This window comes from Cryptomeria japonica, chromosome 10, assembly GCF_030272615.1.
Source record: "Cryptomeria japonica chromosome 10, Sugi_1.0, whole genome shotgun sequence".
Taxonomy (NCBI): domain Eukaryota; kingdom Viridiplantae; phylum Streptophyta; class Pinopsida; order Cupressales; family Cupressaceae; genus Cryptomeria; species Cryptomeria japonica.
This window is the reverse complement of record NC_081414.1, coordinates 619,857,357-619,885,049: the sequence shown is the minus strand read 5'-3', so window position 1 is coordinate 619,885,049 and position 27,693 is coordinate 619,857,357. Positions and strand designations below refer to the sequence as shown.

General features: G+C 36.3%; 1 protein-coding gene across 1 annotated transcript; it reads left to right on the top strand.

Moving 5' to 3' along the window:
* The first annotated feature begins 3,260 nt into the window (after positions 1 to 3,260).
* LOC131029969 (NADH--cytochrome b5 reductase 1) lies at positions 3,261 to 8,153 on the top strand. Its single transcript, XM_057960653.2, has 9 exons — positions 3,261 to 3,555; positions 5,886 to 6,027; positions 6,152 to 6,242; positions 6,333 to 6,410; positions 6,689 to 6,769; positions 7,038 to 7,127; positions 7,398 to 7,463; positions 7,562 to 7,648; positions 7,748 to 8,153. Exons 1-9 carry the CDS (start codon positions 3,438 to 3,440, stop codon positions 7,838 to 7,840), a joined length of 846 nt encoding a protein of 281 aa, XP_057816636.1. The 5' UTR covers positions 3,261 to 3,437; the 3' UTR covers positions 7,841 to 8,153.
* Positions 8,154 to 27,693: the final 19,540 nt, after the last annotated feature.

Here is a 27,693-nt window from a genome sequence, read left to right as displayed (position 1 = left end):
TTTCCATATGACCACATCAATGTCATCTATCACTCGCCGCCAATACTCTAACCTGCCAATTCGTGGCTGCGACGTGATCATGTCATATAGGTGCACAAAACTGCATCCATGTCCCCTACCTCTGAAGTGTATCGGCCTCATCACTGGCAGATGCTCATAAGCCCACACTTGCAATAATGTCACCCCGCAGCCCAATCCCACTGATCCATGGTATACGAACTGATGCAGCTCATAGTAGAGGTGTGCCAGCACACACGGTCCCCAAGCATATCTGGTGTGCTGTGTCACCAGTGTCTCCAGTGCTCCTCCCCAACCTACAGCCAACCCCTGTGTCGCTCTATCCGGACACAGGAATCCACTAATCGCTCCTCCTACCACTGTTGGTAGCGCTAGCCCTGTGGCTGTCATAGTGTCCCACGCTACCCTCATCTCCAGTCCTGGGTCTTGGAACACTCGTCTCAGGGCCTCCCTATCTCCATCTCGATCGTATGGGATCAACTCCCCATCAATCGGTATCCGCAGGATCCTGTATACATCCTCAAGGGTGACTGTCATCTCACCCATCAACAAATGAAAAGTACATGTCTCAGAGTGCCATCTCTCCGCCAGCGCAGTCAACAGTCCCATGTTCACCCGAAACTCAGGCACATATAGAACATGTCTCAATCCCATAGCCTCAATAGTTGCTCGGTCCTCGAAGGTCATCTCAGGTCGCAACCTCTTAGTCGACGGGAATCTCTCCCATGACTCCAGCATCAGCAAATACTCCTGCAGTCAAGCAAATCAATCATGTCAGTCATAGTGGCATTCCCTGTTTATCACAAAATGCATCTTTTTATCTAAATGCACATGGCTATCTATCCTAGTGACACTCACTGTTCATCACAAAGTGTTGCTCTTATCCTAGTAGTACTCACTGTTCATCACAAAGTACTACGTGTGTGACACTCACTGTTCATCACAGAGTGTTACTCACATTTGCACTCACTGTTCATCACAAAGTGCTGCTTACATTAGTACTCCCTGTTCATCACAAAGTACTCTATCTTGGTACTCACTATTCATCACAAAGTGCCTTGATCTATCTTAGTCTTCCTAGAGGACCTGCTTGAGTGTATCCTCTCAGCAGCTTATCCAATCGACAGCGTATGTTCATCACAAAACTGTTGATTTGACCTAGAAGACAAAACTTCACACTTTTTTAAACACAAACGCGCTTATCTGACATAAACGCGCTTAAAGACTGCACATACGCGCCTTAAAAACGCAGACACGCCTGACAAACACAAACGTGCCTGGGCGACACAGACGCGCCTTCTTGGCACAAACGTGCCTGACCATCACAAACGCGATCGCATTTGACACAGACGCGGTTTCAAACGCAAACGCGCCTCGCGAGCATAGACGCGCCTGGCACCAACGCAGATGCACTTAAATGTTTTTGACATTTTTTGGGACCCTATTCTAAGCGCATTTATTGCCCTATCTACCATGCATTAATGACAATATTAAATGCGTCAAAGTACGAGGAGGTCTGGCGGTACTTACTGGCTCTCTTGCCTCTGCCGGCCTCTGAAATCGACGAACGTGGTCGAATCTATGAATGAAGGCCATCGCTGCTGACTGCTGCTGCTCTATTTCGCTCTGCACTTTGCTCTCGTGGATGTGTAGATGACAATGAGGATGTATTTTCCCTCGTGGTCTATCTTATAGACTACCCTAGCCCTCGTTTCTCGAGTCAGTCTTCATAATCCCGTGACTCTGTCACTTTATCCAGTCAGTCCATTCTAGCCTCTCTTTCTTATCGAGAGATTGTCTACAATCTTTTCAGACATTTTCATCCAATCTCTCGAGGGGGCATATCATTCCCATCTTGGGGCGACTCTGTATCAGTTCATCTTATCTTCTTTGAAACAATGCGACAAGCCGCATTGTCTCAAAGAGGGGTAAAATGTAGACACCTAAAATTGTCATGTCTAATTGAATAAATATTTAATTATCTAAGCTTAATTCTTCTATTAATTAAATAAATTTTTATTTATTTAATTAATTCATTTATCCTCTTCTAGCCTTATTTTTCATTTAAATAAATACATTTATTTATTTAAATTATCCTTTTCCTAAATTAAATAATATCTTATTTATTTAATTGATTCCACTTCTTCTATTAATTAAATAAATTTTTATTTATTTAATTAATTCATTAGCCTTTTCTACCCATGACACATGTCATTCATCTCTTAATTCATACACTACCTACCCCTTTCATTATTTTATTATTTCCTCTACCTACCCTCTAATCATAGCCGACCTCCTTTTACACCTCTCAATCTTATCCCTCCATTTCATATAGTGTCTTCTATATAAGAAGATGCTTCCTTCATTATCAAACCCTAACTACTTGATCAATTGACTACACTACGATCCTACTTGCAACCACATTCCGTTCTTTATTGAACTCTTGTGCACATAAAATCTGAGAGCAAATATATCAAGCAAGATCAATGGAGATAGGAAGAATGGAGATCCAAACCCTATTGGACATGTGATGGTATAATCTTTGTGATTTCATTTGATTTGCATTGTCTTAGGTAATCTTCATATGTTATGGTGGATCTTTGTTGTTGTTAGGCTAGGCTTTTGTGGTTGAATTCATTTAGCCTTTCAACATTGTTATTATTGTTATCCATTTTCACCATATACACAACCAACAACAGAGTTAGCAAATTATTTTGATTTTGACACAAAGGATAGATAGGGAGGAACCATTTTCAATCCTAAGACATGTAAAATTTCATACAACATTAGAGTTATTCCTTTTCTATTGTTCTAGAGCTCAATACCTCAATCCCTTCTCTATAATTTTTTAATGCAATATTTAATTATCACTCTCACAATTGAAAGTTAACTAATCTAAATCGATTTATGTTTTATTAGACATATTTATTTAATTAACCTATAGAAACATAAATTTTCTTAGCAATTTCAATTATTTCATATTTAACATCAAAAAGAAAAAACAATTTATATCACATTTTATTTTCCAACACCATGAAATATAGAATTACAAGATAAAAAGCATACATCTAACTAAAAAATAATAAGTTTAAATCTACACACCTAATTTTAATACAAGTCTTAGTTTCATAATTAACAACATAAGGAATATGTCATTCTCCCCAAATGGGTTAGTTGGGTGGGTAGGTAGAATATAATAGAAGGGAGGGTAAAGACAATCGGATGGAGAGATCCCACCACCAAGGTTTGGAGAGCCTTTCTAACACGCTCACCTTCCTCTCGCAATAAGGTCAAACTAATCGATTCCCTTGAAACTATACATTTGCAACTAATAATATTAAAATCGCACGGTCAGCAAAGGTTATAAGTTACAATTGGATGACTAATTAACCAGAGGCAGGAGTATAGTTGCAGAGCAGATGGTGGCCATGGAAGAAATGCTGCATTTGGGCAAGGCTCCCTTAGTGGGTGTTGTATTGGCTGTTGTGGCTGTTGCTGTGGCCACTGTTTATTTCCTTTCTACCAAAAAGCCTAAGGGTATGTGTCTTCTATCCCGTTGTTATGGTTTCCGTGTTTTCCGATCTAACTGTTTGCAGTATCTGTAGATTCTCATTGAAATTGCAATCATCTTAGTTTTCTGTCCACACCCACCATATGAACAGTCACTGGGCATCACCCATTTGCAGTAGATATCAAATACTCGGCTGTCACCCATTGTTAGCATAACAGAAGACTGGGGCTATTTCAACGCATTTATTCACCATTGGGTTCCTATAATATATGATGAGATAAAAGATGTCATGAGAAGAATCTATCTACTGGTTAAATGGGCGTGCCAGAGCTATCAAAGATTATTTGTTTGTTCGGAAAATTGTTAGAAAGGGTTTCTAGTATTAAAACAACTCCATTTTTCATTTGATTCTCATAATATTTCAAGGTGTTAAACATCATACATGTTTAACTGTGTCTCCTGGCATAGTTTAAAAAGAAATGGTATGTACTCCTTACAGAGTCTCTGTTTCCAGGTTCCCTTTTAGGGGTTGGTACTTGCCAATTCATTGCATGGTTTATGTGGATTCGTGTTATGCCCATTAGGTTGTGTAGTTAACATTATATAAGTTAAATGATATAGATATCGCTCTGTAGAATTTGTACAAAGTTTTCATATTTGGTTTAAGGCTTGATTGTGCCCTTAAAAACTACCTTCATTGTAATTAACATTTAAATAGTTCATGGTATACATAAGGATGGAAAATGCATCTTGCTATGATAAGTTCAGGATCTTTGTAACCTCAAAATTCTTCTAGGTCTGTTTTAAACTATAAAGTGTTTGAGATCCTTACTTTCACTTTATATACATTTCAGGGTGATGCCATATAAATTTTTTTCGTACCCAATTTTGTTTCAGTAATTTAGGTCCTAGATTTTGTCAATTATGTCGTTATTTGTTAACTTGTCAGTCACTGAGATGATCAGTAAGTCATGGTTGTTCATGGGAGATGCTTTCAGTTTGAGTGACTTTGGTTGAAGGCAAGGTTCAAGTAATTGAAAAGTGACCTACCATTGATGAAATCTAATATAGTTTTGTGCGTCTCATTTTTTTATTATTGAAGATTATAATATTGTTAGTTCTCTCACATTGTCCATGAAGAAATCTATTTTCAGAGAGGACTGAAGGATTGTTTGTACCCTGCCTATAACGACATTGTAATGAATAAAATATAGTTTCAGAGAGGCTCAGAGGACTGAAGGGTTGTTTACCTGCACGTTTTTTGGCTCTGTAAATACTGGGAATTATCTGTGTGTGTGACCAACCTGATTAGTTGAGCTCATGTTGTCCGAGTCCATTCTTTTATAATTACTTGATGATCAGCGTTTATAATAAAAATATCTTTTTTCTGAATTAGCTTAAATCAAAAGGTTCTGGGTTATCCATTTCCCTCTTGCTGAGTGCACAATAGTATTGGGCTTAAATCATTTGCCTATATTTAATCCGTGGGTCATCAAGTCCATTTGCCTCCAATCGCTGGTGCATACCACCTAATCAAGAATTTCTCAATGAGTAAGTCCGGTTAGCATTTGAGCCGTGAGTTTTACTGGTTCAAATGGAGAATTTGTCCATAGCCAAGCTTTGGACTCAGGACTCCTCATTATTGTGGGTTACCATTTGAGTCCTAATCCTTACTGTTTCAAAACCACAAAAGATATATAATAGGACAGTAAAACCTCTTTGGGTGCACAGAATTAAGACCTCTAGGATTTTATCATTCACAGGGTTGGGTTGATTCCTTAGGCTTAGATACAATCCATGGGTCATCAAGTCTGTCTGCCACCATCAACTTGTGGATATCACCTGATGGGAAAATTTCTCTGCAGTAAGCTTTAGACTCAGGATTTCTAATAAGTATGGGCGAGGATTTGAGTCCTTAATCTCACTGGCTCACAATCATGAATGCTATTTTACAGGTTGGTGAATCTCTTTATTATCTGCAACAGATAGGTATTAAGGACTTATGCACTAATATTTGAATAAACCCGTATTAGTCAAATTGGACCCTTTAAGGACTTGCTGAGTACAAACTTAGTGATTTGCAGCTTGGTTAATGCTTTGAATTTCTCTATAACCATATTTTGTTCACCTTTTGGTTCCACCAAAATCCAGGCCCTCAGAAGTTAAAATGAGTCCAGAAGTATGCCCCTGTTTTACTTTTTCATATACATTCTTTGTGAAATTATTTGTCATTGATTATTTATGAGTTCGACCATTCTATGAATTTTCCCTTTACTTGTATCAATCACTAGCAAACTGGGATTTTTTATGTGAGAAGTTAGAACTGTTATTTATCATATATATATATTTTGAACAGCATGCTTGGATCCAGAGAATTGGAAGTCATTTAAATTGGTCAAGCGCACACAATTGAGCCACAATGTTGCCAGTTTTCGATTTGCACTTCCAACTCCAACATCTGTGTTGGGACTTCCAATCGGACAGCACATCAGCTGCCAGTAATATACCTTGTTTTGCGTCCCCTTATTCTTGTTTTGTTGGCAACATGATGTTACTTTGAAATTATGCAATTATCATTGCTGACTACTACATTTTTTTTATTATCCACCATATGGGTATCAGAGGAAAGGATGCCGAAGGTCAGGAAGTTATCAAACCCTATACTCCTACTACCCTGGACTCTGATGTTGGCTACTTCGAGCTGGTGATTAAGGTGAGGGATTACATGATGAAATAGGGTTTTGCACGAGGAAAGCATGTTCTGGAAGAATGCTTATATTAATGCAGAGTAATGACAATGTAGATGTATCCAGTGGGGAGAATGTCTCATCATTTCCGTGAGTTACAGGAGGGTGAATACATGGCTGTAAAAGGCCCTAAGGTGCACATTTGTCCCTGTAATTCTCCCATTTTAACCGTGCTCTCTGTGCTTGGTGAATTCTTCAATACCAATATGGTTTTGATACTTCTGCAATTTTATGTTCATCTTTCCTTTTTAGATCTTTTTGTTGCTTTGACAAGAAATATTAACCCTTTTTGACGAGAGGAAGTCAACCTTGCAGTAAGCATTTCCAAAAATATTCTGAAGTAATTTTTTTGTTCTATTTGAAAATATGTATTCTAAATTACATCTCCTAAATCATTTATGTGTTTTTTCAGGGACGCTTCAAGTACCAGCCAAATCAAGTAAGGGCATTTGGAATGCTTGCAGGAGGCTCTGGTATTACTCCAATGTTTCAGGTATTTATAATTTGATTGCTCCAAAGCAAAAAAATGCGTCAACTTCATTTTCGAGGAAACTAAATTCAGAATCTAGAACTGGCCATCAATAAAACTAGAACCTTAATTGAATGATGGTAATAGTAAATAATGTACCTTGATCACTGTAAAACAGTTGCTTATGAAGATTAAAAGGATATTTATAGATAACATATTCTGTTTCGTTGATCTTTTCAATAATCAGTTATAAACTTTTTGTATTACTACTAACAGAGTCATGCAATTATAGGTAACGAGAGCCATACTGGAAAACACAAATGACCATACCAAAATATACCTCATTTATGGGAATGTTACTTATGAGGACATTCTTCTTAAGGTAAGATATGCCTCATTGTTCTTCCTGCCTTTTCATTTATTAGTGCTGTTGTAGAAGCAAACCAAACTTTCTTGTTCTATTCTTGGTCCTTCACAGAATGTGATTTAAAAAAGATCATCAATATGATTGTTGTCCAATTTGTTTAATGGGTTAGTTGAACCTGATTGATGCATATCTCTGGTTTCTATTCAATATGATAGAAGCACATAGGCTTTTTTGTTTAGTCCTAAAATGAAGAGCTCCTTAGAATTATGGGTTTTACCATTGCAGGATGAGCTTGATAGCCTTGAGAAGAATTACCCTGACCGATTCAAAGTTTATCATGTTCTTAACCAGGTAATAAACTAGTTTCATACGCTTATTAATCAGTTGTATGTGTTTTTCAGCTAACAATTATTTTGTATATCTTGGCTGTTGTACGTAAATTATTGCAGCCACCTGAAGGATGGACAGGTGGAGTTGGCTTTGTATCCAAGGAGATGATCCAAGCTCATTGTCCTGCACCTGCCTCTGACATCCAGGTAATTTAATATTGCAATGATATGCTCATTATTTCAACTGTGTGCATTTATGTTATAGGTAGTGTATAGAAAGGGTTTGAAAATACTTTTCTGCTGCAGATTTTGAGATGTGGTCCACCACCAATGAATAAAGCAATGGCAAGTCATCTGGATGCGCTTGGGTACACTAAGGAAATGCAGTTCCAATTTTAAGTTTTATAGATTAAGACGTCATGAAATTTTGCATGCTTCAATGTTCTTTAAGCTTTCATTTATGGCTGGTTTAACTGTTACAGTAGAGCATACAATTCAATACTCATGCAATTTTCATTATGAGGCAATGGAAGTATGGAATTTCTGGCTTGTGAACTTAATTTGAAGTATGACATTGTGAGGCAATCTATGAATCAAAATTGTTCATAATTTTGATTCTCATTGACTGGTGATAACATGTCAAGTGTGATCATCAGATCAGTTACAAACTCAAGTTTTCAATAATTTTTTTTTTCTGAATCTCTTAATTTTATCGAGGTCAGCAATAATGGTAGTCATATGTAGTCAAAGTAATGGGAATTTATTCCTCAAGAATATAGAACTCTTTTCTAGATTTCTTATCTGATTGCTACAATGTTGGTGATTGTTGCATCTCCTGCTGCAAATTTTCTATCTTTTAATTTCGAAAAAGAAAAGTTGATTCAATGTAAAATGATGTATATTTCACAATTCATCCTTTATTATTAATAAATCATTGTATGAAGTAAAAAATGAAATATTTAATTGAGAAGGAGTACTAATTCATTATAACATACATATTATTACATATCAGTATATCAAAGGATTAATTGTAGAACATGAATTATGGTATAGAATGAGAGATGATTGATTCAAGTATCCTTTTGATCTTTTTTAGCACCCATACAATGTTGTTACTTAAAACAACTTTAGCACTTTTTGTATAAATGAAATTTCTTTTTAAAACTTATTGGCTGTGCCTCGAACAGAACTCCTTTTTGACCTATGAAACTTGGAAAAGTTCCCTGTATATCTTTGTTTGTCAGATGTTCTTCAAAGAGAGGTACTTCTTATTTAATTAGGAAATACATCAAACAACCATAAACTAACAAGCTTGTTCCCCAAATTTTTCATGGAGGCAAATTAAACATTTAATTGAAACGACATCCAACAAAAGCTGAAAAATACTTCCTCAAGTTGAAGTATGTTTGCATGAGGTGCCAAAGATCTTCAATGGGAGAAGCATATAAAAAATAATTACGAATCAGGTTAAAACAACCAAGTCTCGCAGCAAGAATGACATCTGCAAGGATGGGGGGCATTACTATGTTGGGTCCAGTTTTCTTTGCAGCCATTTCATTTCCTATTTCAAGAGTTAAAAAAATTGTTTATCTTCAATCGTAAGGAAATTTCACATAGTGCAATAGAAACAAACTTGTTTTTCATTGGTTGACTGCATCCATCGTAAACGATAAGCTATAGATTAGTATACTTAGGACTGGTCTTTTACAAACTGTCCTCGTTATACTGTTTTACAGATTGATGAGAGTCTCTAAATGTTTTAGGCAATGGAGGCTTAATTGTACAAGGCATATACTTCTTTTTTTGATCAGCAAAAGGCCAAGGTCAGAAATTTTATATTAAAGATATATATATAGAAATACAAAAATTATCAGTCTGAATAAGCAGTTAAATCTATCTTAGCCAAGAAAGATTTCCAGAGTATGTTTAATGTCAAGCAACAAAGGCTCTAAGAGTTCATCAAGGGCATCAAAAAGAAACTTATGATATTAACATTTCACCTAGTTTAAAGAAATTCAGAAAGATTTATCAAAAAAGTCTGCAAATTCATCTCTCTTTCAAGCTGGAGGAAGTCCTTGGGATGAAGAGCCAAGGAGAGAGCTAGTTTGTTCTGCAGCATTGCTGCCACGACCTCTGCGACCACTACCTTTCACTCTAGACCGACCTCTCCCATGTCCGCGACCACAACCGCCACCCTTGAGATCCCTGCCCTCAAACACTACCTTGAGCATCCTGCAAAAGGGCTCAATTATTTGCATTACTGTTGGGAACATTATCCTCTTCCTTCGAGAGAAGGCCATTCAGGATAGCAAAATCCCTTAGTTCTTCTTCCTTGTCCGGGTCGTCTAACTGATCAGTGAGAAATTTGCATTTTAGAAAAGAGTATGCCATAGCAGAAAAAGCTCTATGTCTCATTAGAGCCGGACCCTTCATGTTAGGAAGGAAAGGATAAAAGGTTAAAGCTTCCTTCAAGTCTGTGACTGCAGCAAGGCCTCTGGGCCGTGGAAGACCAACTCCAAGTATGGCATAACCCAACACTTTGCCTAGACCAACCAAGAGCTTGGGACCAAAGAGGAGGTTAGCCAAGTCTCTGACTTCAACCTTGGGCACTTGAATGTCCAACAAAGATGCCACAAATGTTGAAGAGATTTGTGTGTTGTCCCTATAATATTCACTTCTTTCAGTATGGCCCTTACCCACAACCGTTTTGACCGCCAAGATAACAAATTCATCCGTGGAATGTTAAATTCTCTTCAATCTTTGATCAGAAAATTCTTTGAAGGATGCCTATCTATTTAGACTTGATAGGGATACCGGGGTATCCACTCCAAAACATGAGATAGGATCTGGATGCGTCCTTACTATAAATTTTGTAGAAGGAACCATTCTCACTTGTTAAAAGCAGGTGAATATCTGCTCTCTCGTAGGCAAACAAACTATTGAAGAATAGACTCAGCCAAGACGGGAGAAGAAAATGTGAGCAACTTCCAAGATGGGATCGGACATGATTTGGTAATTCGCATTAAAAGCAATCTGCCATCCGCAATAAGACCTACCACATTAAATGCATATTGTCTTGAGAAAAGGGAAGAAAAGAAAATGGAATAATTGTCCGCCAAATAATCAATGACCATGACTAGAGAGGAAGGCTTAAAAATCTCTGCTATTATAGGGGCGCTTTCTCGGTTTGTTAGAAATTTTGGCAGACTAGATAGATATTGCTCATACTTATCATCAATGTTGCATGTGTAAGAAGAAAAGGTGAGATAAAAAAACTCCTCCACTCTCGCTAATCAGATAGAAGCGTCAATATGTCATAATTAGCCGATATGAAGATCTTGAGTCGCCCAAAATCTCTAACAAAATAGATTATGATTTTATAGCCAATTGAGGAGTCTTCTGCCAACTCATCAAAACGCAAGGCAAGCTTCCATAATTAGACGATATTCGGTGAGCTGGCATAATAAGTGGGATTCATAGGCAGCGGTTGAGACTGGACAAAGTACCACTCTTCAAATTCCATTTGCAACCGTTAGGTATATGGATTCAACTTTAATGGTGGGAAACCTACTTATTGAGATTGTTACTGTTGACAAGAAGATAACTAGAATAACCTTCAAATAAAGAGGAAAATTTGTTAGTCTTGAAATGAAGAATAAGGAAATTTTGTTAAGGCGAGTATTCATCTACCCACCAACTAAAATGAACCCCTTCTGCCGCTAATTTTGAGAGTGAATCTGCCTTTGAGTTTGATTCCCTAAAAATATGCTTGCATGAGAAACTCTCAAATCGGTCCAAAATCCATAATTTTTTTTTTCCAGTAAAGCTTTAAGCTGCCAATTGGGAGTTTTTGTAGCCCCTATTGCATTGATAACGATAGCCGAGTCCCCTTCTATTTCAATATGTCTAATACTTCTTTTTGAACATTTAGTGAGGCCCAGTAGAAGAGCACTAAATTTAGCAACATTATTGGTGTCCGGGGAAAGGGGCATGACAAGTTTACCTTTGAAAATTCCATTATGGTCCCTAATGACACAGCCAGCTCCAGATGGACCTGAATTACCTTTTGATGCCCCATCAAAGTTCAATTTCAACCAACCTAGTATCGGTGGCATCCAAACAACTGATGTTCTTTTGCAATGCTTCTTTCCTAATAGTGGAGAAATTCTTATGCCATTCCATCTAAATGATCCTACCAACCCAGTCTGTAAAGTCTTTGTTGGAAGGGGAGTAGAGTGCAAGCTTACAATTAATGTTCTCCACAATTGAAGCCTCTATAGAATTAAGGACCGATTCTACCTTTCTTGCTTTATTATAAAAAATCCTTCTATTACATTCTTTCCAAATCTCCCAAATAAGACTAGACAAACAAATTTCGCATAGGGGGCTAAGAAGATCAGCATTTGGTCTAATTGGCCAGCATTGGAATAAGGATACAATGTCATTTGAAAGGGTTGTTATCCAACCTAATTTAGCACAAAGCCATCTTCAGCACTTGGCAGAAAAAAGGGTAGTTAAGAAGGAGATGCTCCACTGTTTCCTCTTGTGCCTTGCAAAGAATACATCTCGAAGGACCCTCATAACCCATCTTTTTGAATTTCTCTACAGCTAGAATTTTTTTTTCTAGTTGCCAACCAGACAAAAACCCCCGCTTTAGGAATATAATTTCTCCTCCAGAACAACTTTTGCGGAATTCCAAGATCATTATTGTCATGTTGATTAACAAGGAGATTATAGTCCTCTTTGGCATTATACGAGCCTGATTTAGGAGTCCAAATGAGAGAGTCTTGGTCATTTCTAAAAAAAAGTGTCCTATTGTTAATAATGTCTAATAACTGGCCAATTTCATTATGAGGAAGAGGAAGTGCTTCAAATCTTTTCCAAGACCATTCTAAATGGGAGCCCTCTTCAAAGAAAACTACATAATCCCTTATGTAGCTGCCCCAATTTTGGTTAAGCCACTCTCTTGATAATTGAATTGATAACAAACTATCCAGACTCGAGTAACCTCCCCAAGAATCTTCCCAAAATAAACATGTGGTTCCATCATGGGCATCCCAAGAAATATAATCAACCATTAAAGATCTACATTTTAGCATAAAGTTCCAAATCCTAGAACCTTTGGGGGGATTGCTAATTCTCATAAAATAGTTTGAATCTCCATCCTCAATGTATTTTGCTGCTCCCAATAGAAGATTGTCATCTGCGAACTGTTGATGTGTTGCCATAAAGTTTCTGGAAATCTTGATGCCCTCTATGAAGCCTCTATTTTGCATTTCTTTAACAGATCTATTGAAAGCTTCTGCCATAATGATGTAAAGAAATGGAGACAATGGGCCACCTTGTCTTATGCCCTTGGAGGATGAGAAATATCCTTCAGGATTCCCAATAATGAGAATTGAAAATTTCGGGGTTGAGATGCTTTCAAATATCCAATTAACCCATTGATTATTGAATCCAAAAGCTTGCATAATCTTGCATAAGAAACGTCAATCAACAATGTCATATGCCTTCGAAATATCCAGCTTAATAATCATACCAACCTTATTAGTATTTTAGAGAGAGTGAATGGCTTCTTGGGCAACTATCACACCATCTAGAATTGATCTACCTGGCACAAATCATGCTTGCTCTTCTGAGATACTGATGTCCAGAAGAGGTTTAAGTCTATTCATGATAACTTTGGAGAAAATTTTATAGATAGAATTGCAAAGAGATATTGGTTTGAAATCCCCCAATCTAATGGTCTTCTCCTTCTTTGGAATAAGAGCAATAAAAGTATCATTGATCTCTTTCAGGATGTTTCCTGATTTTCTTGAAAACTCTAGAGCTTCCACCAAGTCCTTTCGTAGACTATGCCAACATTTTTTTGAAAAAGCCAGTAGGAAACCCATCAGGGCCACGAGCTTTATCAGAAGGAAGTTGACTAAGAGCCAAAAAAAACTTCCTCCATTGAGAAGCTTTCATTTAACTTCAATTTTTTTCCTTGGTTATGATTTTAGGGATAAGAGAAAGGAGTCTATTTTGATCCCTTAAGTCTAATCCATCACCATTATTTAGAAGATTGGAGAAAAACTTTATGATTTCAGACCGAATGGCCTTTGGATCCTCTAAAATTTGATTGGTTTGGTCTTCTATTCTGGTAATTCTATTTATAGATCTCCTTTGCTTAGTGACATTATGAATTTTTTTTGTATTTTTATCCCTTGCTTGAAGCCAACTTTCCCTTGACTTTTGCTTCTAGAATAATTCCTCTTTAGATAGGATATCTTCATATTCTGATAAAAGCTCCCTTTCTTTAATGTATTCTGCTTGAGCCATTCCATAATTATTTTTTCATCCTTCAGCTGAGATTCCAACTCTCTTAGACTCAAAAATATTTCTGAAGTGCTGAACATTCCATACTAATAATTTCATTTTGATATACTTCAGTTTTGAAACAAAGCAGTAAATTTTAGGTCCCTCAAAAGCAGCTTCTTTCCACCATTGCTCTACAAGAGGCGAGAAATTATGATCCTTCATCCACGTGTTCTCAAATTTGAAAGGTGTACCTTGGAAATTTACCTGGAGCAAATAGTGATCTTGTTAGAAAGCTCAGATAACCGGTGGACAATTGAGAGGGGGACGGGGGTGAATCAGTTGTCAACTGGTTATAGAACTTTAAATATTAAAACCTTATTACCGTAATACATAAACCAAATATCGGAATAACAGATATAACAGTTAAGCACAAATATAAACCACAAAACATTTACCAACCACCCACAAAAGATAACACCAAGATTTGTACGTGGAAAACCTGGTAAAGGGAAAAACCACGATGGGAGGCCTACCCACAGTCAGATAATACTTCTGTAGTAAGTATGTGATTACAAAAGGAGGGGCCTGCACATGCAGGAAGGCCAATAGCCTAGAGCGCACTGCTCATCACAAAAGGAGCCTCATTGACTACAAAATAAATCCAGACTACAATCCGGAAACAAGAGTGAACTGCAAGAATAGTATCTCCTATGCCTGAGTGTAGTTTCGGTTAAACTCAGTACCAGAGGTCTTAAACCTCTTTCACCAATCCAATTCGATCACCTATGATCGACAAAATCCTTTGCATATGATTACAACCCTATTCACACACATATAATTGCATAACCCCTAAAACCATAAACCCATAACCAGAACCATGATCTACAAAGAGATCTTGCATCATATTTATATCAACCCGGGACTTAAACAATTAGGTTGGCCACCTAAAAGATAATACAATAAATTCATAACATAAACTCGCAATCCAATGATCAACCAAGTCAGCCTAAAACTGAAACAACATAATCCAATCAATAGATCCAACCGGTAATGCATCAGAATCATCCACCAACACGTTACATAAACCGGTCCATAACCTAGCAGAATAAGATAGCATTAGGTTTGGTCCTAAATACAACACCATTGATCAACACGAACACAAACAATATAACCAACAACATCCCAAAAGCCATCTAGAAGCCGCACCAATACCACTTATCAAGTGCATCAAAAGATCTTCAACAAAGCTCTGCTGATAAAACCCTTACCGGTGACCAAAAAAATTTCTAGAACAAATGATAGCTTCTGAGTCATCAAATCCTGAACCAACTGATCATGATACACATATGAATAGCATGAATGACAAATCCAAACCAATTCCACAAACCAAAGCATACCGGAGCATACCGAAGCATACCGGAGCATACCGAAGCATACCGAATCAATATCATAATCCAACCGCTCTACCAGAATCTACCAGAAATTGGTAAACAACCAAAACAACCTGTGTTGCCAACAATGCAACACATAATCAATTCGTCCAATTTGCCAACAATCTCCCCCTTTGGCATTGATGGCAACACTAGATGTGAAAAACATCAAAGTGCCAAGAAATGTCAAACAAGTCTCCCCTAAAGGAAGACAACCAACAATCTCCCATAAGATGATATTACAATGAAGTTAACAAACTCCCCCTGAGAATGGTATTCATGTTAAGCTTTGATCTCTCCCTTTGACTAATATTTTGTTAAGCTCTGTTTTTCAGATATATCTCCCCCCCTTTGACATCAATGCCAAATATCTGACATAAACATCAAAGAAAAATAATAAATCCACTGAACCACATAGTTGACTACTCCCCCTGAGTAGTACCACCAACACATCAATCTGGAATGAATAGTAGCTTTGCAAATGCATATCGGACTGATGCCAATCAGCAACACTCAAGTCTCTACCAGAGGAATAGAAACCCCCAATCTGTCTCTAAAGTACTCAAATGATTCCTTAGGCAACGGTTTAGTGAAAATATCTGCAATCTACTCTTTAGTGTTCACATAAACCAGTCCGACTTCATTTGCTTCCACCTTCTCCTTCAAAAGGTTGTACTTATAGATATGTGTTTTGTCTTAGAATGAAATACCAAATTCTTTGATATGTCAATAATAGCAGAGTTATCACAGTGAATAACTACTGGTTCATTACAATCCACCCTTATATCCTTCAACATTTGTTTCATCCATAGAACCTGTATACAGTTATTAGTAGCAGCAACAACATACTCAACTTCAACAGTAGATAAAGAGGTACATGATTGTTTTTTGTTGATCCATGAAACAAGTTTCTTTCCAAGAAAAAAAACTCAATCGGATGCGCTCTTTCGGTCATCAACATCTCCAGCCCAATTTGCATTTGTATATGCACATAATGTAAAACCATCATATTTAGGATACCACAAACCATATTCAGTTGTTCCTTGCAAATACCTGAAATTCCTATTCACCGCACTCTCATGATTCTCTCTAGAATCACTCTGATAGCTTGATGCAATACAAACTGCATTCATCATATCCGGTCTGCTCTAAGTCAGATATAACAAACCTTCAATCATAGACTTGTACCTTGTAGGATTTACCGGTGCTGATGCATCTTTCTTAGTCAATTTCTCACTTGTAACTATAGACGTATAAATCTGACCATTTTTTTAAATAAATATTAATATTTATTTTAACCCCATTCCTCCTATTAATTAAATTATATTTAATTGATTTCTTCGTTTTTCATCTATTTGATTAAATGAATTACTCAATTTATTTAATTAAATTCACCTAAACCTTTTCTAGCTTTTAATTAAATAAATCACTTTATTTAATTAATTCTCTTTTCTCCCCTTTTAATTAAATTAATCTTTGCAAATAAATAAATCTAATATATTTATTAAATCCCCCCACTTGTATTTATGCAAGTTGCATCTATTTTAATTGAAATAAAGTAAATTTTATTTTAATTAAAATCTTTTTCCCCCACTTGCATTTTCCTACATCGCCGACTTGCCTCCTAAACCCCTTCTAGATTCTTCTAATCACTTCCAATTTAGCCTAATTCATCTCTTAATTATTGTCACATTCCTAAACAAAGAGAAGTCACTTCTCAAAGCCTCCAAAGTCTTCAATAACCATTAAAGGCTTTGTATCTTCAAATGGTTAACCTCTAAAGTCTTCCAAACCATTACAAGCTCTTACATAACCATTTATGGTTAACTCATCTTTGACTTTTGGTTAGAGACTTTCCTCTTACTTAACCATCCTTTTGACTCAAAGGTCTCATCAAACATTCATGGCTTTAACCTTGGTTATCCTATTAACCCTTGCACAAGAGTTTACCCCTTGGGTAAAAGATTTATCCATTGGATAACCTTAACCCTTACCTCACAGGGTAACCTTCATGTCTTCTCAAACATTTAATGCTTCTTGTATCTCCTCTCAAGCAACCTCTTGTTGATAATTGTCACCATTTCATTGGTGAAAATTGTAAACATGGATTGATTAACTTTCAATCCTAGCCCTTGTTAAGATTATTCAATCTTAACCATCAATTGCTCTATTTTCCCTATAAATAGAGCTCCCATTCTTCATTTCCAAATCACCCAAGTTTTTATGCATCTACATTATAGTCTAATTTACTAAACATTTTAGCCTCTATTTGTTAAAACATCATCATAAACATTTAAAAGAATTTCATTTTCATATCAATAGTATATCCATGCTAGCATATCATGATTAGGATAATTTAGCAATATATTTATCATATCATTATCTTGATACTAGCTTAATCATCATAGTTTTAACACAACATATATATCTTAGAATGCATTCTTGCATATAAATCAAATATCACTCGTTCTTGGAGTTGTCATTCCTAAGTCATTTGCTCAATGATCTGAGAGAAAAACATTGACTTTAGGGATCCTGTGAGATAGAAAACAATGAGACACCCCTTGGCAAATTGAACTAATTGAATTAGTTCATATACTTGCATCAAGAGTTGCATTGGTGTGTGGGTCTTTTAGATTCGGTTTATTCGTTTTTATCACCACATTTTCCCGCATACAGTAACCATAGGAGTATCATCCGGTTTAGAATTTTTCATACCAAATTTCTTCAACAATTCCCTATCATACTTAGTTTGATAGATGAAAATACCTTAATCAGTCTGAGTAATTTGCAAACCTAAGAAAAAATTCATCCCCCCAATCTTAGACATCTCAAATTCATTATTCATATTATCAAAAAATTTCATGCATAACTTATCCTCACCTCCAAAAATTATATCATCAACAAAGACTTCAACAATCAATATGTCATCATCAGTGATCTTATAATATAAATTACTGTCAGCATTACCTTTAGTGAGTCCAAACTTCAAAATATATTTATCCAATCTTGCATACCAAGCTCTAGGGGCTTGTTTCAATCCATATAAAGTTTTCCTTAACCTGCAAACCATGTTTTTGTCATCTGAAAGTGAAAATTCATCAAACTGCTCGATATAAACTTCATCTTCAAGATATCCATTAAAAAATGCACACTTAACATCCATTTGATAAACCTTGTAGTTCTTATGGGAAACATAAGCAAGAAAATAATCTCACAGCTTCAATCCTAGCTACCAGAGCAAAAGTCTCATCATAATCAATTCCTTCCTTCTGAGGATATCCTTTACAAACCAATCTAGCCTTATTCCTCACAACTTGTCCATCTTCATTCAATTTATTCCTAAAAATTCATTTAGTTCTAATAGCATTCTTATTTTTAGGTCGAGGAACTAAAGTCCATATATTATTATTTTCTATTTGATCTAATTCCTCTTTCATAGTTTTCATCCAACATTCATCTTTACATGCTTCAATTACTGATACCGGTTCAATTTGAGAAATTAAACTTACCTCATTAGCTGCCAACCTCCTTATCATTACTCCTTTATTATTGTCTCCAATGATTAGATCTTTTGAATGATTTAACCTAACATACTTAGGAGTCTTCTGACTTTCTGTTCCTCTGCTCTAATCTTCATTTATTGTTGAATTTTCTGATACTGTCGGAGTAACTTGTTCAACATTTTGTTCCGATGTAGGTGCTACCGATTCAGTTATGATCATTTCCATTGTTGGTTCTCTCATAAGTTCTGATTTGACTTATGTTCTGCTCATCCACTTTGACATTAGTGCTCTCCACAATTATCTACAATCTTTTGTTCTAACATCTATACACTTTGCTTTCATTAGAATAACCAAGAAATATCCCTTCATCACATTTAGGATCAAACTTTCCAATGGAATCATCTCTTTTGATATAGCATTTACTACCAAAGATTCTGAAATACTTAACTGTAGGTGTATGACCAAACCATAACTCATAAGGTGTCTTGCCAGTGTCTCCTTTGATATGAACTCTGTTGAATGTGTATACCGTCGTGCTCACAACTTCTCTCCAGTAGATATGAGGCAGATTAGCTTCCATCATCATAGTTCTAGCTGCATCCAAGATAGTTTTGTTCGTCCTTTCCACAACTCCATTCTGATGAGGTGTCTGGGGTGCAGATAACTATCTCCTTATCCCATTCTTTTCACAATAATTGTTAAATTCACCGGATGTGAATTCTCCACCCTGATCAGACCTTATGCATTTAATCTTCAATCATGTCTCTGTCTCAACTTTATCTTTAAAGATATTAAACTTTTCAAATGATTCAGATTTCTCCCTTAGAAAAGTAACCTACATCATTCTAGAATAGTCATCAATGACTAGCATAAAATATCTATCATCCTGAAAACTTTTGATTTTAGCAAGACCACACAAATCAGTATGAATAAGATCAAGAACATCATTAGATTTGTCTTGTATACTCTGAAAAGAAGTTCTGACTTGCTTTCCCATTTGACATTTCTTACATACCGGATTATAGGGCTTCACAATCTTAAATATATCTCTAACTGCCTTAGTAGAACTGATATTTACAATGAAATCAAAATTCACATGACACAACCTTTTATGTCATAGCCAACTCTCATCAATTTGTGTAATCAAACATGTCTTCTCATCGGAGTTCAAATGAAAGATGTCACCTTTAGTCTAAGTACCGGTTGCAATCTCCAATCCATATTTGTTGAAATCTTGCATTTTTCATCCTTGAACTGTAACTGAAATCCCTTATCCACTAGCTGTCCTACACTCAAAAGATTATTCCTTAAACCTTCAACATAATAAACATTATCAGTTTTATGCTTACCATCCAATGATATAGTTCCTCTTCCCTTGATCATCCATGCTTTGTCATTTCCAAATCTAACCAGACCGCCATCAAATTCTTGGAAAGAAAAACTTCATTTTATCTCCAGTCATATGATATGAACATCCACTGTCTATCACCCATTCATCCTTATCTTCAACTTTAGCAGCAAGGGTCTTTTCTTCAGGCACCAGATCATCTTCCTTGATAGCCAAGAATACCCATTTATTTCCATTGCCAGATCCACTAGCTGAATCTTGTGTCGGTTCATTATCAAAATCAGACACACCTTCCTCATCCGCATAGTAGCATTATTTGTCTTTGTTCCTCCTATATTTATGCTTATTCTGATAACCATGGTTAGGCCTAAAAGATATTCTAGCTCTTTCCTCAAATCTTGAATTCCTTTCAGGACATCTAGATGCAAAAAGACCTATCTTATTACATGCAAAACATTTAAAAGGTGATTTTCTTTCATACTTACTTCCTGTTGGACCTTTAGGTACTCTTCTAGCAAATAGGGCTTCAAGTTTCTCAAACTCTTCATCTTCTTTCTTCATTTCCTCTAGTTCCTTAGCATATAAAAATTTCCAATCACTCTTGTTGGTAGACGATGTAGATTCATGAAAAGTAGGTTCAAAATTTGCAACTCTAGAAGGACCAAATTCCTCGAGCTCAAAAGCAAATAACTTCCCAACCAAGGTATCCCTATTAACAGAGGTGTTTGCCATTGTTATCAACTCATTAATTGCAGTAGCCTTCATCTTGTAAGCCGGTGGAAAAACTCTCAATACTTTAGAAACTATTTCATCTTCACTCAAAGATCCACCACAAGAGTAAATTTCCAGAACAATTTCATTAACTCTCTACATAAAAACAATAATCCTTTCATCTTCTTCCATCTTTAGGGTCTCATATCTCACCTGGTAACCATCAAGTTTAGCAATTTTGACAGTAGGGTCACCATTCAGAGTCTCCAATTTATCCCATATAGCCTTTGCAGTTGATTTGTCGGTTAGTCTCATAACTTGCTGATAAAAAATTGCACACAAAAAAGCTTCTCTAGCTCAACAATCATTTTCAATGCCCTTATCCAAGCCCGTCGAAGGAGGATTGTCATATGTCGGATTATGAGGTGTATATCCTTTCTCAGTGATCTCTCAAATCTCCTTACCAAGACATCTCAGATGAGTCTCCATCTAAATCTTCCATACTCTATAATTTGTTCCATCAAGCCTAGGAATTTCTCTCTGAAAAACAATTGCAGATGAACTTGATGAACTTGAACTATTAGATGCCATAGGATCTTCCTCAAGCGGTTAAGCTTCTATAGAGAGGACCAAGCTTTGATACCAATTATTAGACAACTCAGATAACCAATGGACAACTGAGAGAGGGGGGGGGTGAATCAGTTGTCAACAGATTATAGAACTTTAAACATTAAAACCTTATTACCGAAATGCATAAACCAAATACCGAAATATCAGATATAACAGTTAAGCACAAATATAAACCACAAAACATTTACCAACCATCCACAAAAGATAACACCAAGATTTGTACGTGGAAAACCTGGTAAAGGGAAAAACCACGGTGGGAAGCCTACCCACAGTCAGATAATACTTCTGCAGTAAGTATGTGATTACAAAAGGAGGGGTATGCACATGCAAGAAGGCCAACAACCTAGAGCGCACTGCTCATCACAAAAGGAGTCTCACTGACTACAAAATAAATCCTGACTACAATCTGAAATGAAGTGTGAACTGCAAGAATAACATCTCCTATGCCTGAGTACAGTTCTGGTTAAACTCAGTACGAGAGGTCTTAAACCTCTTTCATTTATGATCGACCAAAACCTCTGCATATGATTACAACCTTATTCGCACACAGATAATTGCATAACCCCTAAAACCATAAACTCATAACCATAACCATGATCTATAAAGAGATCTTACATCATATTTATACCAACCCTGGACCTAAACAATTAGGTTGACCACCTAAAAGATAATACAATAAATTCATAACATAAACCCACAATCCCTTGATCAACCAAGTCGGCCTAAGACCGAAACAACCTAATTCAATCAATAGATCCAACCGGTAATGCATCAGGATCATCCACCCAACATGTTACATAAACCGGTCCATAACCTAGCAGAATAAGATAGCATTAGGTTTGGTCCTAAATGCAACACCACCAATCAACAAGAACACGAACAAGATAACCAACAACATCCCGAAAGCCATCTAGAAGCCGCACCAACACTACTTATCAAGTGCATCAAAAGATCTTCACCAAAGCTCTGCCGGTAAAATCCTTACCAGTGACCAAAAGACTTACTAGAACAAATGATAGCTTCTGAGTCATCAAATCCTGAACCAACTAATCGTGATACGCATCTGAATAGCATGAATGACAGATACAAACCAATTCCACAAACCAAAGCATACCGAAGCATACTGGTTCAATATCATAATCAAACCGCTCTACCAGAACCTACCAGAAACCAGTAAACAACCAAAACAACCAGTGTTACCATAAATGACAAAACATCAACGCAACACATAATCAATTCCTCCAATTTGCCAACAGATCTGAGCCAGAGCAAGGAAGAACTTTACACTCCAAAGAGAAAGGAAAAGAGGAAAAGTCCCCCAACCAGAAAAAATCTATCTATTTTTTCCACAATATTGTTGAATCCAGATTTCTTATTATTCCAAGTGAAAATGTTTTCCCCTAATTCCCACTCAACGAGGCCATTCCTTTCGATCCAATCATTAAATTCTTGTTGAGATTTTCTAAGCCTAATTAATCCTCCTCTTTTGTCTTTCAAACTTATAATGGCATTGAAATCCCCTCCAATGAATAAATTCTCATTTGGAATCATGGATAGAACTCCATCTAAATCTAACCAAAAGATCCGTTTTGACACCAAAGATATCGAACCATAAACATTAATTAAAAAGAAGAAAAATTGGAGGGGAGGAATTTAACCGAAACCAATAACCAATTTTTGTCTAATTTAACCCTCTCAATCTGAACCATGGAAGGTTTTCATATTATAAAAATATCCCCAAAAGTACCATCTTCTTGAACTGCTTCTTGCTTGCAACCATTATACTGGTTTCTAATTCTTTGAGTAAAGGATTCAACTTGTATATTATAGAAATGTTTTGCCATATTGGGTGCACACCCCTAATGTATTAAAAATTTGTTCGATCGAGTTTACTTTCATCTTTGACAGATGCACCACCAATAGACAACTAGATCTTCAGGCGTAATAGCTTCAATCTTCTCAACTATTATAGTTTTGCAGTTTGTTACTAGATTAATTTCATTCCCTAGGCAAGACCCTTGTTAGCCTAAATGGATGCCAATGAAAGGTAGAACACAATTGTCATTTGCAATGCAATGTAAAAGGAAAGCATTTAAATGACAATAGTATGAGAAGAAAAATTAAAAGCCCAAGAAAAGATACAAAAGGTAAAGAGAACAATGCAACAAAAAAAAAACATGTTTTGTAGACTATCCTTGGAGGTCTTAGATAACGTTTTGGACATTTAAGGATGCAAAACTGTGTGTTATGGGCAATGAGGCTATGGGGTCAATAAGTTTGTGATGCCTTGCATATTTACAATATGAACTTGGATTTTGGTGAGGGGCCTTTTCCTATTGAACTAAGAGGGATTGACATAGGAAATAATCAATCAAAGTTTGAGCCCCTTGGTAGATAATTCTTGTAGAAAGTTGGTGAATTTCAAATCTCTTTTATGAAGAAAGACATCTCTAGCTTTCCTAAGCCATCAAAGCCTATAAAGAATGAAATGTTATTTCAAAGAGACAAAAAGATCATTCTCTAATCTCATAATAAAGAGAACGTTTGAGTCAAAATGTTCCTTGGTCTTCGGTCTTAAGAAACATAATTAGCGAATATGATGCTCTTGAGGAGTATGGTGGTTTGTTTCAATGTGAAGCTAGTGGGAGCAACTCTTAGTTTTGAAAGAGAAGCCCTTAAGCTGCAAGGTAGTTGGGATCTAGTACACCCTAAAGTAGATGACACCATCACTAGGGGAGAGGACCTAGTAGTTGTGCACCCTAACTTTGCACTTCTCAAAATCCTACATGGAAATTTCAAATCACTCCCAATTTTTTACAACAACTTACTTGGCAAGTCCCCTGGTTATAACTAAGGTTTTAGGGCCACATCATCAAATATGATGCCACATCAACATGCTTTTTGCCAAAGTATCCAAAACAACCCCCAAAAAAGGTCAGACCAATAAGCATGCAAAAGGGGCCCCAATACTTATGCATCTGAGTGACATCACATGATTGGTTGATTTTTACAACAAATGGTATATTTCAATCAATTATTGGTACTCATCATAGAAATAACAACTTTAAAGCCACAACTATTGGTGCAATGTTGTACAAAAATTGGACATTAAATCAGCAAGTATGGGGGTATTAAATCAACAACTTCTATCACAAAATTGCAATGCGCTCAACTATTAGGTCCTTTCCCCTAAACTAGAGATAAGTTTAAGCAGTATTGAAGTTTTGAAGACAATGATGGTCTATGTGTAGCCATGTGGATTAGAGGTATGCTCTATACATCTCAAAGCAAGTACCCTTATTTATCATTTGAAGAAATTGGGAGTTGTCATGTCCCTTTCCTAATATATTTGTATCATATTCGAAATCAGTTGTGTAATGACTCAACCCACCATTTATCCTTTATACAATGAATACAATAATAATGTTTCATTGCGTCTATTATTGGTAAAATGATTAATCTTAATTTCTAACTTAACAAAATAGTTAGCGGGTATGTTGACCCAAGGGTTATGAATCTTTGAGAAGTGCAGTTAAGAGAGAGACGCCCCTCCTTGTAGATATGTCTCTTCACAACAAAGAGACAATGCATGATAAGTTTAAGAAGGGCCATCAAGGGCTAAGGAGGAACATAAAGAGAGAAGGATTCACACAAGGCAGAGAAACACGTCATCAACAAACAGTATTTTTGCATAATAAGCACAGTAACATCTTTCCTAAAATATTGATCAAATTTGTGTATGCACACTGTTAAGTCTCACAATCACAATATTAGATTCATAAGGATTAAATATTATTAAATTTAGTAATATACAGATGAATGGTAATTATGATGGTATTAGATTAATTTTTTATTTGATGGCTAATTGCTCATAATAGAAGCCAGCCGTATAACACAAAGAACTATTAAGGAATCATGAATGATCAAATCATACTGCTAAACTATTAAGCACATAAATCAGAATTACAATCATAAATGACAATGTTAAATAACATCACAAGTAACAAAGGGGATTAATGAAATAGTTACTGTTTATCCAATCTGATGGAAGCATCATAGAGTAGATAAATATTATCTCATGTAAACATAATAATAACACGATACATTGAATATAAGGTATACACACTCAATATGTAAAATTATATAATAAATCATGGATAGAAATTAACAATCTAACTAAAAAGAATATGTTGATAAGAATATTAATAACTATAATCAGACTGATAGCATGCACTTGTGAGGGAGGGAATTGAGGTGTACTCGAGAGGTTAAGGGAGACTCGTAAGATGGTTGTTCTAGAATGACCCTAAAGGCTTCTAGGACCTTGAGAGCACTTACCTTCAGGAGTATGGCAACCTGGTTATAGCCTCATCCCAAACTCACAAGGAAAGAAATCCATGAAGAGAGGTTGATTATGGGAGGTCAGTCAAAGTCACCAAGTAGAGCAAGAAGTTTGAAACAACCTCTCTTGGGCTTGGGTAGAGAGGCTCCAAGCAGACCCCATAGTATCCTCCCTCCAACAACATGTTTGTGTATAATTTGGAATTTATATCATAATGTTGAACCTACACGTTTATTAACAAAAGAACGTATCTATTTGCATCAGGTTTCATGATTTTATGCACGAAATTATGTTTAATCATGTTTTCCAATTGACTAGGTATATTCTCTAACTTAATTTTTTTTTTTTTTTCTGATTTGTATTCCAAAATTTAGGAAGGGACATTGCAAGTGGTATTAGAGCACAATCTTGCCACCCTGTGAGGAATAGTGAATGCAAGCAAACCCATGTAGACGAGGCAAATCTGTTGGCAAGAGACATTGTTTCGGTGAAAGTTGGTGCATGAAAGATGCTTAGGAGTTGACATTGATGGCAACTCAGTTTAGAAATCATATACGGTGCATGGAGATTTGATTTACCAGAATTCATATTATCATGAGGCATAAGTCTGGAAAATGGAATACAGTAACCGATAGAGCATGAGTTCAGTGTGCATATCTTGATTTTGTTGTGTAATTTTGGTTGCGGTGATAGAGGCAGATGATTCGATGTTCGAGATAGCTTATTCTTTGATCCCGATATCCGATGTCGATTCATGAGCGAGATTGAAGGTTCGATATCCGGTAATTCAAGAAGAACAGAGCTATTTTGATGTAACATGTGATCCAGAATCCTTGGGATGATTTTGATGATTGGTTTCGATTTTGAGGAGATTGGGCCAACATGTGTGAAGCTTGTTATCATCTTGTTTAGGTTCACATATGGATTTGTGAGCGACTCATTGGTTACACATTTCATGTTGCGTGTTATGCGATTTTTGGAAGCCAACATGGGAATTGATTTGTTTTGTTGATGCGGATATATAAGATCGATTTGTCTGAGCATTTTGGGTGATGTCATGAGTGTGAGATGTGCGAAGTTTGGTGAATGTGATTGAAGGTTTTGGTGCTTCGATATATGATAGAGTAGGAAAACAAAGCAGAGAGACAAAACAGATGCAAAAGTCAATTTGAGCCTAATCGGAACTACTTTTTGGCATATGTAGATGCTATTCTTCAGTTTATTCATTTGTAAGGCAATGAGCCTTCCTCCGTGTTGTATCCCTCTTTTGTATTTGAGTAGTGAGCTCTAGGGCAATGTGCCTGAATGCAAGAGCATTCCCCTTATCTAATATTATCATACTCCTGGTCATAGTATAATAATAATGTGGGTTCAAATCCCACCGTTTTTTTCCCTTTTCGGGTTTCCATGTAAAAATTTTGGTGTTATGGTTTTGTGGTTGATTGGTTTATATTTCTGCACTTTAATTTCATTCTTGTGCATCTGGTGGTTTAAGAATCAATTTAATAAGTTTGTAAATTGTAGAACATTGATTCACCCCCCATCTCAGTGTTCATTGATTCCAACAATTGGTATCAGAGCCTAGTTCGTCGGAAGAAGGCTAACAACTTGAGGAAGATCTTGAAGATTGAATCAATGGACTCCAGTTTGCAAAAGCAACTTAGTGTGGCACTTGAAGATCTTGATGTAGCTATGAAAGAGAAAAGTAGCCTGAGGAGAAGTCTGGAAACAGCTGAAAATTTCATTGAATCTCTGAAAGAAAAAGTGAGCACATCAAGAGAAATGAGAAAGGAATTGATGGATAAAATCAAGGAGAAAGAAGAACAAAGTATTGACAATCAAACCCTACAAGACAAGACATATGAATGTGAGAAGTTTGATAGAGAGAATGCAGTCTTGAAGAATGAGATGCAATCCATTGTGATGAAGTTGACAAAGGAGATTGAAGATAGGAAGAAGAATTGGGAAAATTTGACTCAATCATT

Bases quoted from the DNA above. Each gene is read 5' to 3' on its own strand.
- LOC131029969 (XM_057960653.2), top strand. From the start codon at position 3,438: ATGGTGGCCATGGAAGAAATGCTGCATTTGGGCAAGGCTCCCTTAGTG. The intron at 6,243-6,332 runs GTGAGGGATTAC...ATGACAATGTAG, and splicing joins ACTTCGAGCTGGTGATTAAG to ATGTATCCAGTGGGGAGAAT. The intron at 7,128-7,397 runs GTAAGATATGCC...TTACCATTGCAG, and splicing joins ATGAGGACATTCTTCTTAAG to GATGAGCTTGATAGCCTTGA.